Source organism: Heteronotia binoei, chromosome 13, assembly GCF_032191835.1.
Source record: "Heteronotia binoei isolate CCM8104 ecotype False Entrance Well chromosome 13, APGP_CSIRO_Hbin_v1, whole genome shotgun sequence".
NCBI lineage: Eukaryota > Metazoa > Chordata > Lepidosauria > Squamata > Gekkonidae > Heteronotia > Heteronotia binoei.
The window spans coordinates 65694704-65711957 of record NC_083235.1 but is presented as its reverse complement, the minus strand read 5'-3'; the positions used below and the strand labels follow the sequence as shown (position 1 = coordinate 65711957).

Below are 17254 nucleotides of genomic sequence, written 5' to 3'. Positions count from 1 at the left end.
GGGGGATCCCCTGCCCCCACCTGGGGATTGGCAACCCTAATGGGGACCCAAGCTGGCATACATGGTTATCTTCTACTCCATTTTATTAGGTTAGGCTGAGAGAGTGGGACTGGCCCACAGTCACTCCGCAAGCTCCCATGGCACAGTGGGGATTTCACCCAGGTCTTCTATCTTAGTCTGACACTCTATCCACCATGTTCCACTAGTTCTCATATATAATCTTCCATTAAAAAAAATAACAAAACCATGTTTGTATGCCATAACCAGCTCTCCGCCACCTCTGAACCAGAGTGGCAATTAGCGCATCCCTCCCTCTCCTCTTTTATAATAATAATTATGATTATGTAAGAAACGGGATGAGCTACTTCAGCCTTCCCCTAGTGGGTTGGCTATAAGCTTTGTATGGTTTAGGCCTCCCGCCCAACCCTGTATGATAGGGATACTAGAGGGGGACATAGAAAATGCCCCTAATTGCCACCATCATCCAGCCTCACCCATCCTTGGTCTTAGATAGGTCTGAATCAGGAGGCCATCAAAGTGCTCTCAGCACCATTGCAGCAGTTGTTTCTCTTTATATTCAACATATTGGGAGCCTTTAAGAAATGAGGGAGAAGACTGATGTGGTTTTTTGTAAGACTTCTTGCTCCCAATACTCTGCATCCGCTCTGGTTCCACTCAATCCAGAGCCATCTGCTCCCAATACTATGGATCCACTCAATCCAGAGCCATCTGCCAATGATGCCGAGGAAGAGTCATTGGCCTCTTCTAAGCCTGCTTGATGCCCACCTTCCATTGGCAAGCCCATATGAGGGTTTTGGGGCTGGCAATGGCACAAATCTTCCTCCCACTCAGCTTTGCTATTGCACACAGTGCCACCCCTCCTTCCACCCAGAATGGGGAAGAGCGTTTTTTTTTTTTTAATGTTTATTGCGTAGGGTTAGTGATCAAATACAACTAATGAGAGGGAAATGGGGGGAGGAGTCCTGCAGACATCTAAATATAAGCAGGAGAGATATGTAGCAAAAATAAACGGGAAATGGGAGCCAATGCTGAGGTGGAAGAGTCATATGGTCAAAGTGACTAATGCAGCAAATAAGCTGAGCAGCTAAATTCAAGACAAAGGCAAAGGGAGGGAAATCCCACCAGTGGTTAGAGGGCAGAATGGAGGGCACAAGGAGAAATGGGAGCAGATGTTGCAATAGATGTGGGAAGAGATGTGTGGGACTTTGCATCTTCCTATTCACACTTTTCCCAGCCCCACTTTAGGCACAATCTTTCACAAAAAAATCAGGAACCAGGAAACATGCCGAAGGCGGACAATCGCATCACAATGTCATGTCAGCATTGACAGTCCCTGGAAGAAGGGCTTTGAGGCTTAAAATGATTTTTGGACCGGTTCTCTTGGTCATTGGACTTTATTCATTATTATAAATAGATTTGGACACTGGTCACAGAAGAAACAGTAGGAGTAATTGTGTACTGCGGATGGAGAATTTTATGTATGGTCCCTTGTAGTTTGTATATTTTGTATTGAATGCTATTTGGACTTGTTACAGAATACAGATATTTGTTACAACTGGTAATAAGTTGTTATATATTTCCCACATGGAGTGAGGTTGGGCGTTTCCTTTGTAACAGTGGAGGGGAGAGCATATGGAAGCAACCACAAAGTCTGGCAGAACTGTGAAGTGCAGATTGGGTAACAAAATACACTTTTGGCCCCCAGAACGTTGTAAGCCGCTCTGAGCCCGCCTCGGTGGGGAGGGCGGGATATAAATCGAATAAATAAATAAATAAACATCACCTGAGAAATATAGTGGCTCCAAGAACAAGGAAGTTGGCACCCAATCATAGGTCCATATGTCCATTGGTATCCAGGACCAAACACCCATCTGTCCATTGGTATCCAGGACCAAACACCCATATGTCCATTGGTATCCAGGACCAAACACCCATATGTCCATTGGTATCCAGGACTCCAAACACCCATATGTCCATTGGTATCCAGGACCAAACACCCATATGTCCATTGGTATCCAGGACTCCAAACATCCATATGTCCATTTGTATCCAGGACCAAACACCCATATGTCCATTGGTATCCAGGACTCCAAACACCCATATGTCTATTGGTATCCAGGACTCCAAACACCCATATGTCCATTGGTATCCAGGACCAGACACCCATATGTTCATTGGTATCCAGGACTCCAAACACCCAATCATAGGTCCATATGTCCTGGATACCAATGGAGATATGGACCTATGATTGGGTGTTTGGAGTCCAGGATACCGCTAGGATGTTGATGATGGTAGTGGTGGTGGTGGTGGTGATTTATTAGATTTAATTGATCATCCCATCTTGGCTAAGACCAGACTCTGGGCAATGTACATCAGATAAAAACATAACTTAAACAACAATCAATTTTAAAACACGAATAGCAGTAAAAAATTCCAAACCCTGATGGTGTCGTAAAAGCATACAGGGGAGAGGGAGGCAACTTCTGGGGGGGATGGGCAGAAAGAAGAGTGCCAACAGTCCTCAGTCAAAAGCCTGGTGGAAAATCTCCACCTTACAGGCCCGGCAGAATTGCAAAAGAACTTGCAGGGCCTGGATTTCATCTGGCAGAGAGTTTCACCATGTAGGGGCCAAGACTGGAAAATCCCTGGCCTTAGTTGAGGACAGCCAGGCTTCTTTGGGGCCGGGGATTACCAGCAGATTGTTTCCAGCAGAGTGCAATGCTCTGCCAAGAACATAGCGGAGAAGTCGGTCCCGTAGACATTAGTCCCAGACTGCTCAAGGCCTTAAAGGTTAGAACCAAAACCTTGAATCTGACTCAGTACTCAACCAGAAGCCAGTGCAGATGGCGCAGCACAGGTTATATATGCGCCATCCATGGCATTTCCGACAGGACTCGCACCACCACATTCTGGACCCATTGGAGTTTCCTGGTCAGTCTCAGGGGTGGGCCAGGGTAGAGTGAGTTATGGTAGTCTAGTCTGGAGGTGACCATCGTATAGATCACTGTGGCTAGGTCCAAATGGGACAGGAAGGGACCCATTTGCTGAGCTTGGTGAAGATGGGAAAATGCCACTTTGGCAATATGCATTACCTGGGTCTCCATATAGTGTCATACCCAGACTCCTGACAGATGATGCCAGTGTCAATGGTGTCCCATCAAGAGGCAGCAACCTGTGTTCCAGTTCCAGTCCCATTTCCCCCCAGCTGCAGGACCTCTGTCATTGATGGGTTCACTTCAACCTGCTCTTTCTTAGCTCGTCCACCACAGCCTCTAATCCCCCAGCCAGATCTTGAAGGACAGTAGCTGACTGGTCATCCAATAACAGATATAGCTGGATGTCAGCCACCTATTGATGACACCCAAGCCCCAAACTCCATGCCAGCTGGGCAAGGGGATGCATAAAGTTGTTAAATAACATCTGGGAGAGGAGTGCCCCCTGAGGAACTCCACACACCAGTGGGCATCTAGTGGACATCTCCCTCCTTTGTGCTACCCTCTGTCCCCGACCATGGAGAAAGGAGGAAAGTCATTGTAGGGCTACTCCACATATTCCCACATCAGCAAGCCAGTGGGTCAATAGATCATAGTAACCGTGTCAAATGCTGATGTGAGATCAAACAGGAAGGATCACCTTCTCCCATACAAATGTCCGTATGTTCTCAAGTCGGCAGCACCGATGGAAGTGTTCCACATCCCATTGGTACCTCACCTACTTTGTCTTCAGTTACAGGGCGATTTGCAGTGGATGTTTGTTTCATCAAGGTTGCAGTTTTGACAGAGACAATCCCCACCCTCTTGCTGTTGATGGAAAATATACAAACGGCACATGAGAAAGCAAAAAGGAAGTGATGACACAACAGCAAAAAAGAAGAAGCAATGACGGCTTGTCAGCATCACAACAAGCTTTGCAGATGCAACAAGAATTGTTCATTCTCCCAAAGACATTTGTTTGAAGGAAGAGAGTTGCTGTCTAGACAATGCAGCTGCTCATCTGGGTTGGCAGTGTGGTGCTCCTCTTACCAGGTGAGATTATTTTAAATGTCTTCAACTTCGGTCAAAAAATGACTTGTGTCATAATCTGAGTCATTAGATACTTTCAGCTTGCACCCAGGAATCAGTGCAGGGCGATAAGCTTGTGCTGATTATTACATCATATATATCAGAAGTTTGGTGAATTGTTATCAGCATGTAAGAAAATGTTACATTCCCATGGAAATGTTAGAAAATCATGTTTTCTAGCAAATCTCAAGACCAACAGTGTCTTTAGTGAACAACCAAATTTTCTCCTTATCATCATCTTCATCATCCAAAATTTGCCATGACCTGACCATAAATGGTGAAGCATTTCTGTGAGATAAACAATCAGACATTTACCAGTAATCCAAGTCACTCACATGTGTTAAATGCATTCACATGTGTTAAATGCAAATCTCCTTGTTGTCCCCAGGCCAAAGGAAGCCCGTTTGAAAACTACAAGGGATAGGGCCTTCTCTGTAATGGCCCCTTCCTGGTGGAACCAGCTGCCGGAAGAGGTAAGGGCCCTGCGGGACCTTGCCCAATTCCGCAGGGCCTGTAAGACAGCCCTCTTCCGGCTGGTTTACAACTAACCGGCACTGAAACTGAGTGTAGTTTGTAAGACCGCTGTATTCTTCTAATGTTTTTAAGTATATATCTGTGTGAAATGTTTAGTTTTAACTATGTAAATTGTGAAATGTAAAATTTTTATGCTTAATTTTATACTCTTATGTTTGGTTTTATATGTTGTAAGCCGCCCTGAGCCACCTGGTGGGAAGGGCGGGATATAAATTACAAATAAATAAATAAATTCCATTGCAATGATGATGATGATAATGATGATGATGATGATGATGATGATGATGATGATGATGATGATGATGATGATGATGATGATGATGAATATCATGTACTGGCAGATGATGGAAATTAGGATAAAATTTGACTATTTACATGGACTGCCAAATATCATAAATGTCACTGAGGGTGAAGGGGGAGAGAGTTGTACTACACAAAATTATCTGTGATAATCCATAAGAGGGAAATCTTTAAACTATTGTGGGGCATTATTAGCAGCATTTCAGGCATCCAAAACATTTCACTTACATAGCGATGCTTACCCCAGTTCTGTAAATTTATGCTAGGTCTGTACAACAAATATACAATACCAGTAGAAGAGGTTAGATTTTAACTGTTGTTTCCTCAGCTCATGGTTCACTCCATTAAACGATGCTGTACCACAAGATGTTCTTCCCGTGTGCATTGTAAAAGTCTTCCTGATGATCTATGTAGGACAATGTATATTCCACTTCCCAATGCAATTTGAGGCGCTGTTTGTGCCAACAACAGATAAGGTGATAGATGTCCTGTTCCTGGCCTGACCTACTTTAGGTTGCAAATAGGACTTTCTATGGCTGAATGCTCTGTCACATGAAAGAAGTAATCTGCATTTGACATCGGGGAGCAGGATTGCAATTTACCCTGTTACATTTTATTTTTCAGAATGTAGCTCAGATCTGACTGGTCCGAAGACAGTGGAGGCAATTCTGGGCCTTTCAGTGTCTGTAGTATGCCGTTATGATCAAAGGTACCAAGGGAATATGAAATATTGGTGCAAAAGAATGGGTAGAGGAAATTGCCCAACAATCATTAGCACGACTGGGTCAGAACTGCCAGTGACTGAAAACAGATTTTCCATCCAGGACAACCATTCACTGAACCATTTCACTGTAACAATAGATGACCTGACCAGCGGTGACAGTGGAATGTACCGCTGTGCAGTGAGACGGGCAGGAGGACATGATCTGATAACTCCTGTTAACGTGACAGGTAGGTCACTGGGTAAATTCTTGCACTGATTCCAGTAAAGTGAATCGAATGAATGTTGAGAGTACAAATGATGACTGGAGAGGACAAGTTCTTCTCCATTTGACTCATAGGCTGATTCCACACTCGCCTTGCTCTGCGCCAGGCTTCTGTTTCTCTCCAGAGCAAGCTAGTGATCTTGCGCTAGCTGCTCCGTGCCGCCATTTTGCGTGGGGAAAACCTGTGATTTGCGGCGCCCCGCAGCATAAACCTGTTTTTTCAGGTTTACACTGTGGAGCGGCAAATTGCAGGTTTTCCCCTTGCAAAACAGCAGCACGGAGCTGCTGGTGTGAAATCGCTAGCTTGCTCGGGAAAGAAACGGAAGCCTGGCGCAGAGCGAGGTGAGTGCGGAATCAGCCATAGTTAACAAAGAGCATACCAAATGCTGCAGAACAATCAAAATAATTAATCTTGGGGATGGAGAAGATATTGGGGGATATCCATATCATCCCAGTTAGGGTTGCCAGCTCTGGCTTGAAATATTCCCTGTTGAGCTCCTTCTCCTCCCCAAACTCCCCCTCCCCAAGGTACTGTCTGCAGAGCTGCAGGAATATTTCATTTTTAGCTTCTTTGTTTATTGAAATTGACAGGACAGGGGTTATGCCCAGTGACTAGACAAATGCAATGCTGGTGCCAATTTTTTAAAAGGGTGACCATCAATTACCAGGCAATTATAGGCCTATTAGTCTCCTGTCAATCACTTGGAAACTCTATGCAGGACATTTGGCTAACAAACTCAGAGCATGGTTGACAGAATGCCAAATTTTGGGTCCAGAACAAGTTGGGTTCACTCATGGGAAATCTACTTTAGACCACTGCATAATTCTTGATCATCTTGTCAGTAAATATAAGAAAGCACAGGGCTCTACACTATCCGTGGCCTTTCTGGATCTTAAGGGCGCATTTGATTCTGTCTCAAGAGAATTACTCTGGAAAAAACTCATTGACCTTGGGATAGATAGGAGACTGTTATTTCTGATCAAAAAGCTACACCATAGCACAGCATGCAGGCTAGATGATCTTGTAATGGGGCTCTAACCCCCAGAATTCCAATAAATGTGGGGGTTAAGCAGGGATGCATTCTAGCTCCACTATTATTTAACCTTTTTCTAAATCTTGGCTTCATGTGTTGTCCAGCATTTTACTGTAATGCTGGACAACACATCCCATTACCATGTTGAATTACACAGAGCAGCCATTGAAATCCATAAACATAAACACAATTTCAACAGGAAGGAAGGAAGTTTAAAAATGAATAGGGCATGGCTTCCAGTCCTGAAAAACACAAAATGCCCTACAATTTACAACAGCACTACAGATAAGATTAGAATTTCAATAGCCAATCCATATACAAAAGAAACCCCTCAGGTAAGCTCTTCCATTAGCATGTCACAGCCCAGGAAGCTCCCACAAGATAATGACTCAGCCCTATCCCACCTGAGTAGATATAAATTACCTACCTACCAACTTCTTCTCAATTTAACTCAGAGAGAACTCCAGTTTTCTGGGTTACACCTCTGAGGATGCCAGTCACAGTTGCTGGCAAAACGTCAGGTCTCACAATGCCAAGACCACGGCTACACAGCCCAGAAAATCTACAACAACCAATGGACTCCGGTTGTGAAAGCCTTCGACAACATATTATAACAGCAATTAGAGTTACAGTGAAGGTACCTATAACGAATGGGGAAGTACTGGCTCAGTGACTACATTATATTGCCAGCAGGTGGATACCATCACGTGGGAACCTCAAAATGGGAGGCGAGTGGCATGGACTTGGAAGACCACCAAGTATAGAGTGGTTGAGTGCACTAGCTGTTTGTTTCTACAGCAGGACATTATATCTATTCATGTCTCTTGGCTCTTTGCAGGCAGCCCTCCAACAGCGGTAGAGGCCAGGATGGATCCCTGCCACAGTAATCACCTACCACTCAACCAGCAGCTGCAAGGACCCATGTGCATTTGCAGTGGGGTAGCCTGCCTTCTTGTTCTAGCCTGACTTCTGTACCATTACATGCTGCTTAGCTGACGGCTGTTTGAGTAGTAAAGCTGTCCCTCCACAGTCAATCAAAATAATTAATCTTGGGGACAAAGAAAATATTGGGGAATATCCATAGCATCCCAGTTAGGGTTGCCAGCTCTGGCTTGAAATATTCCTGGAGCTCTGGAGGCAGTACCTTGGGGAGGGGGAGTCAGATCCTCAGGAGCAATGGAGGTTGCCAAATGCCCCAAGCTGTGTCTTTTTCTGGTATGTTGAGAGCTTCAAAGTGAACATGATCACCAGGCAAATTTACCTTGATTGAACAGCCTCTTTCCTATTTAATCATGACTGCAATTATTGGCACTTGATATAGTCCCACTAAGTCTGGTGGATTCAGCCAATTTGGTGTAGTGGTTAAGTGCGTGAACTCTTATCTGGGAGAACTGGGTTTGTTTCCCCACTCCTCCACCTGCACCTGCTGGAATGGCCTTGGGTCAGCCATAACTCTGGCAGAGGTTGTCCTTGAAAGGGCAGCTGCTGTGAGAGTCCTCTCAGCCCCACCCACCTCATGGGGTGTCTGTTGTCGGGAAGATAAAGGAGATTGTGAGCTACTCTGAGATTCAGAGTGAAGGACAGGATATAAATCCAATATCCTCTTATCTTCTTCTTAAAGAGCCTGGGGATGTGGCTTGGTTCTTCATTTCTGTTGGACAAACAAGTGTCCACAGTGGTGAGGTCAGCATTTGCGGTTCTATGCCAAGCCCACCAACTAGTCCCCTATTTGGCCCAGTCCAATCTTGCCACAGTGATTCATGTCATGGTCACCTTCAGACTGGACTACTGCAATGCATGGTATACTGGACTGCCCTTGGGGATACTTTGGAGACTTCAGGTGATCCACAATGCAGACGTCAGGCTGCTGAATGGCTCACCTTGATCTACTCATGTAGAGTGGCTCACCTTGATCTATTCCCCTGGATCAACTCACCTGGCTCACCTTGATTTACTCATCTACTCTTGAGATTGATGCACTGGTTGCAAATTTGATTCCAGATTAGGTTCAATTAAGTTCAAGGTCCAAATGCTCTGGGACTGGCCTCTTCCTCATGCTGCTTGCATTCACAATCGCACAATTTTTTGACAGTACTTGGTCCTTAGGAAGTCTGTCTTGCTTCCATCAGGGTGAGACCTTTTCCATCATAGCCCTGTTCTGGTGGAATGCTTTATCAGAGGAAACACATGTCCTGCATGTCAAGGTTCCACAGGGCATGCAAGTTGGAATTGTTCCATCAGGCCTTTAGTTAATCCTTTTGTTTTCAAAATTATAACTGAGGAAGTATACAGATTTTTGAACGTTCCCATTTTAGAATTTATTCTGGATCGCTGTGAAGCTTGGATAAAGCAATAGTGAAACGAGACAGAATACCACTTTTGTTCATTGTTGTACTGCTGGAATTGAGTTGGATTGAAAGACTACCTTCACTCCTATATTCACAATGCATCTTGGGACAGCAGAGATGATGATGAAGAAGACTGCAGATTTATAACCCACCCTTCTCTCTGAATTAGAGTATCAGAGCGGTTTATAATCTCCCTTATCTTCTTCTCCCACAGCAGACACCCTGTGAGGTGGGTGGGGCTGAGAGTGGTCTTACTGCAGCTGCCGTTTCAAGGACAACTTCTGCGATAGCTATGGCTAACCCAAGGCCATTCCAGCAGGTGCAAGTGGAGGAATGGGGAATCAAACCCGGTTCTCTCAGATAAGAGTCCACACACTTAACCACTACACCAAACTGGCTCTTTACAATATCTACTTGTAAAGAAGTTAATGACTGGGTTTAAAGACAAAATACTTAACAGTTGGACTGCTGTGGATTCTCTGTTCCTAATTATGTGAATAGTGGGTGCTCTTTTCTATGCACTTGTTTGTATAGAATATATAATGGAATTAACTATTCTTTATTATCTGCACAATTTATAATAGATTATTTGACTGTTTTGTAATTTGTGTGCATTGAGACTGTGCTGCACAGAGACTTTTTGCTTTATTGGTTTCATCTCATCCCTGTTCCTCACTTATTTGTTTAATTTCCAGGTGAGGCCTGGAGATCTCCCAGAATTACAACTGATCTCCAGACTACAGAGATCCAATCCCTGAGAGAACATGGCTACTTTTGAGGGTGAACTCTGGTGCATTATGCCCTCCTGAGTTCCCTTTTCTCCTCAAGCTCCACCCCCAAATCTTCAGAAATTTTACAACCTGGAGTTGGCAACCCTAGATTGTTTGGCCTTCACAGCCAGCATCTCTTCCCGAAGTAGCAAAAATATAAAAGAAAAGTCTCCGGCCTGCTTTGAGGCTGGAAACGAAAGTGCGACTAAACCAATCCACATTTCCATCCCCACTTCCTTTCCAGCTTCTCCTTTTCGAGCCTCAGTGCCCAGAAGTTCCTGAAAATATCATATCTCAGTCATGCTTGTCACGTGCACATAAGAAGTTGTTGATTCACTGTTGGTTTCCAAGTTTCAATGCCTTCATCCAGTTAATGATATTCCGCCAATTAAAAGTATTAGGGTTTGTAGAGTCTTTCAGGATCAAGTGCCGTGTTCTACTGGAGAAAGTTTTCCTTCCAGACGTTTCGTTCTCAGCTGGAACGTCTGGAAGGAAAATGTCTGGAACGTCTGGAAGGAAAACTTTCTCCAGTAGAACACGGCACTTGATCCCAAAAGACTCTACAAACCCTAATGATGTTACCAGCCGTGAAAACCTGAAATCTTTGATAATTAAAAGTATGTTTGCAATCCGCAGCTTTGTTAAGCACTTTTATGTAGACTGAAGATATTAATTTGATCTTTATAGTCGTACTTCAGTTTCTCATTTTTCTTTCCCATCTAGTTCTTTCCACACCACAAACAACAGATGTACCAGATAACCGAGGTCACAGTGGCTCCCTTCAAAAGTCAAAGTCTTCCATCAGGTAGCGTGTGGGCTTCCTTTTCATTTGTCTAATATTAGCTTATAAACAGAAGAGAAGAAAGGGAAAATTTGCCTCTGCTCCTGTTCTTGCCCTAACATTCATAATGCATGTGGAATGTGTAGGCTTCAAGCATGTAACTTATTACAATATAATGTATCTTGAAACTGGAAGAGACAAAGATGACATACTAAAGGAAAAAAAGAATCACCTTTCCAATCCAAAGTCTTTACTTTGATCCATTCCTTAGCGAGCCTCTATCACTCTAAATAAGGGAGGAAACCTGACAATTTGGGTGAATATACCCATAAGGCACTTATAATTGCCCTGCTGGACTTACCTCATTGACTTAAAAAATCCTTAACCAGTAAAAGAAGCTTGCTGCTTTGATTCATACCTCTTAAAAATGTAACTGCTACGTGAGCCGATTGTCACAGTAGGTGTTACAAGTGACAGGCAGCATCAGAGACATTAGAGAAGGTCAGTCTTGGGATACATCCACCAGCTGAAACTTCAGCAGCAAGTAGATGCTAAAAAGCAAAAAAGGTATCCAATGAGTAGCTAGTCAGGTGATTGTTCTTCTGCAGGCATGACTTTTAATGGCTAATGATCAAAAGTTCTTTCTCTGCATGGCACCAAACTCTGGAATTCTCTCCCCAGGGAGATTTGCCTGACCCTTTCTGTACCATCTTCCGCCAGTGGGAGAAAACCTTTTTTGTTTCATTTGGCATTCCCTCAGTGATCACTCCTTCCTGCCCAACATTTTAATTGTTTGATTTTATGTCTGTGTGTGTATTTTAGTTCTGGTTTTTAAATGATTTTTATTGCTTTTATTGTTTTTAAAATATAATTTTATATTATGCATGCTTCGGCTTTTAGCAGCCTTGGTGGCCCTCGTGAGGGCAGAAAGGCAGGATATAAAGTCTGTAAGATTAAACAATCAAATAAATAATCTAGAACCTGTGGCCACTGCTATTCCGAGTTGTGTTCCGAGTTCGTTACAAGGTGCTGGTTATCACCTTTAAAGCCCTATATGGCCGAGGACCTGCCTACCTTAGGGACCGCCTCTCTCCATATGTTCCCCAGAGAGCACTGAGATCTAGTTCTCAAAATCTTCTAAAAATCCCTGGACCAAGGGAGGCCAAACTGAAAACGAGGGAGCAGGCCTTCTCAATAATGGCTCCCCATTGGTGGAATCAACTACCAGAGGAGGTGCGAGCCCTGCGGGACTTCAGTCAGTTCCGCAGGGCTTGTAAAACTGTCCTCTTTCAACTGGCTTATAAGATGGAATCCTGAACCTGAAGTGACATCTAGCCATCTTGATATATATATACTGTACTGTAGCACCTTCAATTTATAGTGGTTTTAATTTATTTATTTAACTGTGTTTTAACTGTATTTTATTGTATTAATTATATTTATTGTAATCATGGAACACACCATGTCTTGTGAGCTGCCCTGAGCCTGCCTAGGCGGGGAGGGCGGGAGATAAATAAAAGTTTATTATTATTATTATTATTATTATTATTATTATTATTATTATTATTATTATTATTATTAATGTTCATTTCTGATAAAAGTTATAAAAGAACAGTATGAAATAGATTTGTGTGGGTTTTTTTGTTTCTTTGTTTTCCAACCCAGATGATATTCTGTTTCTTCTGTTCAGTTACCCGATTTATGTGCCCTTCCTGATTTTGATCTGCTTGAAGATGCCCGTCTTCCTGACTCTGGTCCTTGCGAATATATGGATACACAGAAGAAACAGGCAGCATTCTGATGAAGTGACAACTCCAGAGACTCAGCCTTGAGACCAAGATGCACCAACACAATGGGAAAACACGTCTGATTTTGTTCTTCACTATCCTGTTATAGCCAACCATGTCTCCTTGTGGGATTGCAACTATATGGTGAAGAGGCAGACTTCCTTCTCTAGGATTGTAATCGCTTACATGAAGAAAGCATCCAATAACTGGTAGATGCTGTCCAGCTGTAGCATACAAATGGTGCTTTCCTATCTGAACAATTCAGATTCCAAGAAGATGTTGTCAACCCATAAAAGAAGTTGGATTCCTTTCCCCTCAATTGTGAGATCCAGTTTGGTGTAGTGGTTAAGTGTGCGGACTCTTATCTGGGAGAACCGGGTTTGATTCCCCACTCCTCCACTTGCTCCTGCTGGCATGGCCTTGGGTCAGCCAGAGCTCTGGCAGAGGTTGTCCTTGAAAGGGCAGCTGCTGTGAGAGCCCTCTCCAGCCCCACCCACCTCACAGGGTGTCTGTTGTGGGGGAGGAAGGGAAAGGAGATTGTGAGCCGCTCTGAGACTCTTTGGAGTGGAGGGCAGGATATAAATCCAATATCTTCTTCTTCTTCTTCTTCAATTGAATACACTGCTTTACAATTTAGAATTTGTGTACTTTTAGGCACAGCCTCTGTTGCCGTTACTAATACCATCTCTGCGGAGTCCTTTTCCACATTCCCTTTAGCCTGTCTTAATCCTACTGTATGAATTCCTGTGTAGTTTTTTATTATGATAAAGAGACCATAACAAACTTGATTTCAAAGGAGGGGCTACAGACCGTTGTCTGCATTCAAACACGAAGGTGGCTTTGTTAGGTTAGTTGCTGATGTGGTGTGGAGGAAGCAGCCAAGATGCTTTGAAACCAACCAACCTACCAAGACCCTTCCAGGACAATAGCCAGGAAGTTTTCAGTGAGGGGGCACTGGAGAAAGTGGCGCTCCCCCCAAGACATATCCCTCCTCTGGAGATCAAGTGCACTGGTATCACAAAAACAAAAAATACAATAAACTGATGCAGACTGGCTGGCCCCAGCCCAAGCTGGTCCTCATGAGCCCCTCCAACCTTCTGTTGACGTCCAGGGCACAGCAAAGGTGAGCTCTGCTGAGGCCACTTACCCAACTCAGCAGTTGCTTTTGCTCCATGCCTGGCTCAGTTTCAAGCAGAACAAGGTGGTGAAGAGCAAGGTGGCTGCCCTTTCCACTGCTGGTGCTAGCAGCCTCGCATGTGGTGTGAAAGCTCACTACCCGCTTGGCATCGCTTTTTGTCTGGAGCCACTGAGCTGGGACCAGCCTGGTTGCAGCGGCAGCAGCTGCAACACTTCCCCAGAAGGAAGGTGGGCAGAGAGGTGCCAGCAAAGGAAGGGGGAAGTCAGGAAGGGGGCGGTACTGGCTAGCAATGTCACAGAGCGCAATGTGGGAATGGAGGGGGGGACAGGGCTTGCCAGTGATAAGCGAGAAAGATGCAAAAGATAAAATGAAAATGGGAAGGCGGGGGGGCGGGGCTATCCAGGGGGCAAGTCTCAGCATCAAACTGGGGAAATGGCTGTTTGCAATGCCAGGGGTGGTGGTCCTGAGATACGGAGTAGGTAGAAGGAACATCTCACCAATGAGGGACAAAGTAAAGGCAACCTAGAGCTGGGAACCCCTAAAGACCAAGAGGCAAGCTGGGGCTTTTCTGGAGTTGGCAATGGTATGGGAACTGGACAAAATTAGACCTTATATATAGGGGCGAGAGTTCATCCAACTACACTTCTCTACTATGGCTGCAAACGATGAAGAACTCAACCACTAACTGCAGAGGTGGTCATGGAAGATTCAGGAGTTCAAAATAAAGACTGAACATATTACTGGATGCAACATGTTTGCAGATTCCCTTTCCAGGAAGGACATAAACTCCTAAAGTGGACTGATTCCTATATGTGGTTATATACTGGAGGACTTGCATGTATATTTTCTAATGTGAAATATGTAATCTTGTACATGTCTTGTGTTTGGATGAACTGCAGAGCAACCTTCTGCAAAAGGATGCTCTTCCACTGGACTCTTGGTAGGGAAAGGTGTGAAGAAATGCATTTTTCGTGGGAAGTTTGCGTTGAGCAAAACCTCCACTGTGCATTTCAAAATGTTCCCCCCACCCCAGGCAGAGGCCAGGAAAAAAAAGGAGGGAAGGAGCCAGTTCATTTGCTTCCCTGTTTATTGAAACAGCTGAGTGGCTGAGTAAGACAGCTGCGTAGCTTGGAGCACATCTCTGCCATTCAGCTGTTTTTCAGGCTGTCTTCTGCAGTCGCTTTAAAGTTCAAAAGGACTGCACAGGACAGCCCAAAACAGCTGATCAATGGGGAGTAAACTGCTCCTAGTCACTCAGCTGTTTGGGGGGATTTTTCTTCAAACCCCATTCTAAAGGACTCTGATGTCATAGACCATTGCTACACCATTTTATAAAAATTCTCTTCCAGACCAGAGCTCAGCGCAAATTTTAGACCTTTCATCCACATATTTTTCCATTGTTCCATTTGCATGTTACAGTCTACATTTCTGGCCCATTTTAATCATTAAATCTTTCACTCATTCATCCTTTGTCTCGAATATCAATGCGTTTATACATTTTAGCATAACAGGTTCATCATTTGTACGTAATCCTGTTTCAAATTCAGATTTAGATCGTTCAAAATCATGCACTCTTTAAACTTTTCTAATACTTGCGCATTTTAAAAACACTGGTAAGTATATCCTTCTGTAATCAAATCTTCTCTTAAATTCATTTCATGGTCCTCTGGAGAGCCAGTTTGGTGTAGTGGTTAAGTGTGCGGACTCTTATCTGGGAGAACCGAGTTTGATTCCCCACTCCTCCACTTGCACCTGCTGGCATGGCCTTGGGTCAGCCATAGCTCTGGCAGAAGTTGTCCTTGAAAGGGCAGCTGCTGGGAGAGCCCTCTCCAGCTCCACCCACCTCACAGGGTGTCTGTTGTGGGGGAGGAAGGGAAAGGAGATTGTGAGCCGCTCTGAGACTCTTAGGAGTGGAGGGCGGGATAGAAATCCAATATCTTCTTCTTCTTGAGAAAAATCTAATATGTCACAATATGTTAACCATTTATGCTTAGTTATCATTTCTTGACTATAGAATGCTTCTTGGGTACAGAGTCACAAGCTCACCCCCTATCCTCCTGCCCCCCCACTCCTCCATCTGCCAAGCTGCCCAGCGATTGGTCCCTGTTACCCAGATGATGATGTCACAATGCCAGCAGCATCACAATGCCCCAGGAGACAGAGATGTACAAACATGCAGTTGGATTCACAGCGGTAAACTGAGAAGTTCAAACTGAATCTCTTTTCACAGCTTGAAAAAGGCCCACTGTTGGGCCAATGGTAAGTCAATGGTGGCTGATGAAAGTACAGCTTGATTTGTTCTCTCCTCCTCAGCACCAGGGCTCAAAGTCAGGCAGGGTTGTTGGACAAAACCCCAGCCCCCTTCCATTTCAATCACAGAGGGCTCCAGCGAACCACTTTGGAAACTTGGAAGATTTTGGGGTCTCCTTTAATTAGTGGACTCAAGGTCTCCTGGCTTCTGTACGGTGGTTATCATCAAGCAGATGCCAAGGAAAGCCGGTTACAATACTGACTAGGTCTGCCTGCCTAATGCATTTTTGTAAGTATCTCAGTATCATTTTAAAGTTTGTCTCATTAACTTCTATAAAGAACTGAAACTTTATTTTTCCTGCTATCTAATTATTTTGGTGCTATCGGAGAATCCTAACAAGATTTACTGCTTTTTGTTAAAGGAAACATTTGTCTCTTGCTAAGATATAGCTTGCTTTTCTACCTTTAATTGGGCTAAGTAAAACAAACACAACATTTAAAAGAACTAATTGGATAAAAACTATCATTGGCCGTTTTCCCACTCACGTTTTACTGGCGCCACGACCATCCTGACGCCGGCGAATCTGCCTGGATTTCGCATCAGAAGCTCCGGCGCTCCCAGAAGCGCCGGCTACTTCCGTCGCTAAGCCAGCGCAAACGGAAATCGCAAAGATGCAGGAAAACGTTTGCGCTGGCTTAGCGACGGAAAGCGCCGGCGCTTCTGGGAGCGCCGGCGCTTCTGTTGCGAAATCCAGGCAGATTCGCCGGCGTCAGGATGGTCGTGGCGCCAGTAAAACGTGAGTGGGAAAACGGCCATTGTAACCTAGCAGCTTTTTCAGTGGTCGTTCCCCTCACCTCTGTTTATCTCTTACCTTGGGAAACCAAAATATTGTGATACAAGCTTTGGAACACTGCCAATACTCTGTGCTGTTTTGTCTACAATTCCCATTTTTTTTATCCCGTCAACAAGCAGGAATAAATCATCTCTATTTTTTTCACTTTTTTTAAAGTACCACATGGAATTTATGCTGCTTTTTTACTTTGCTGTTATCTTCTGATCTCAAATTGGATCTTAAAAACTATTCTAAAAGCTTGTGCTCTTTCATGTGGATTATATCTCATCTCATTAACAAGAACACTGGCATATTAGTGGATATAAAATAAGTATTGATTTACAATCCCTTTCCATAATGAGTACTTCCCGGACCATTTTGTGCCCTCTCATTTGGATCATAAATAAACAG

At 44.1% G+C, this 17254-nt stretch overlaps 1 protein-coding gene across 2 annotated transcripts in view; it reads left to right on the top strand.

Annotated features, from left to right (window-relative positions):
• LOC132581580 (CMRF35-like molecule 5) overlaps positions 1-12860 on the top strand; it is a 111459-nt gene extending 98599 nt beyond the window's left edge. For both annotated transcript variants that reach the window (XM_060252897.1, XM_060252898.1), the window contains 2 exons: positions 10778-10859; positions 12526-12860. In XM_060252897.1, the coding sequence (XP_060108880.1) occupies positions 10778-10859; positions 12526-12667 (224 nt within the window). In that variant the 3' untranslated portion in view covers positions 12668-12860. The remainder of the gene's footprint in view (positions 1-10777; positions 10860-12525) is intronic.
• Positions 12861-17254: the final 4394 nt, after the last annotated feature.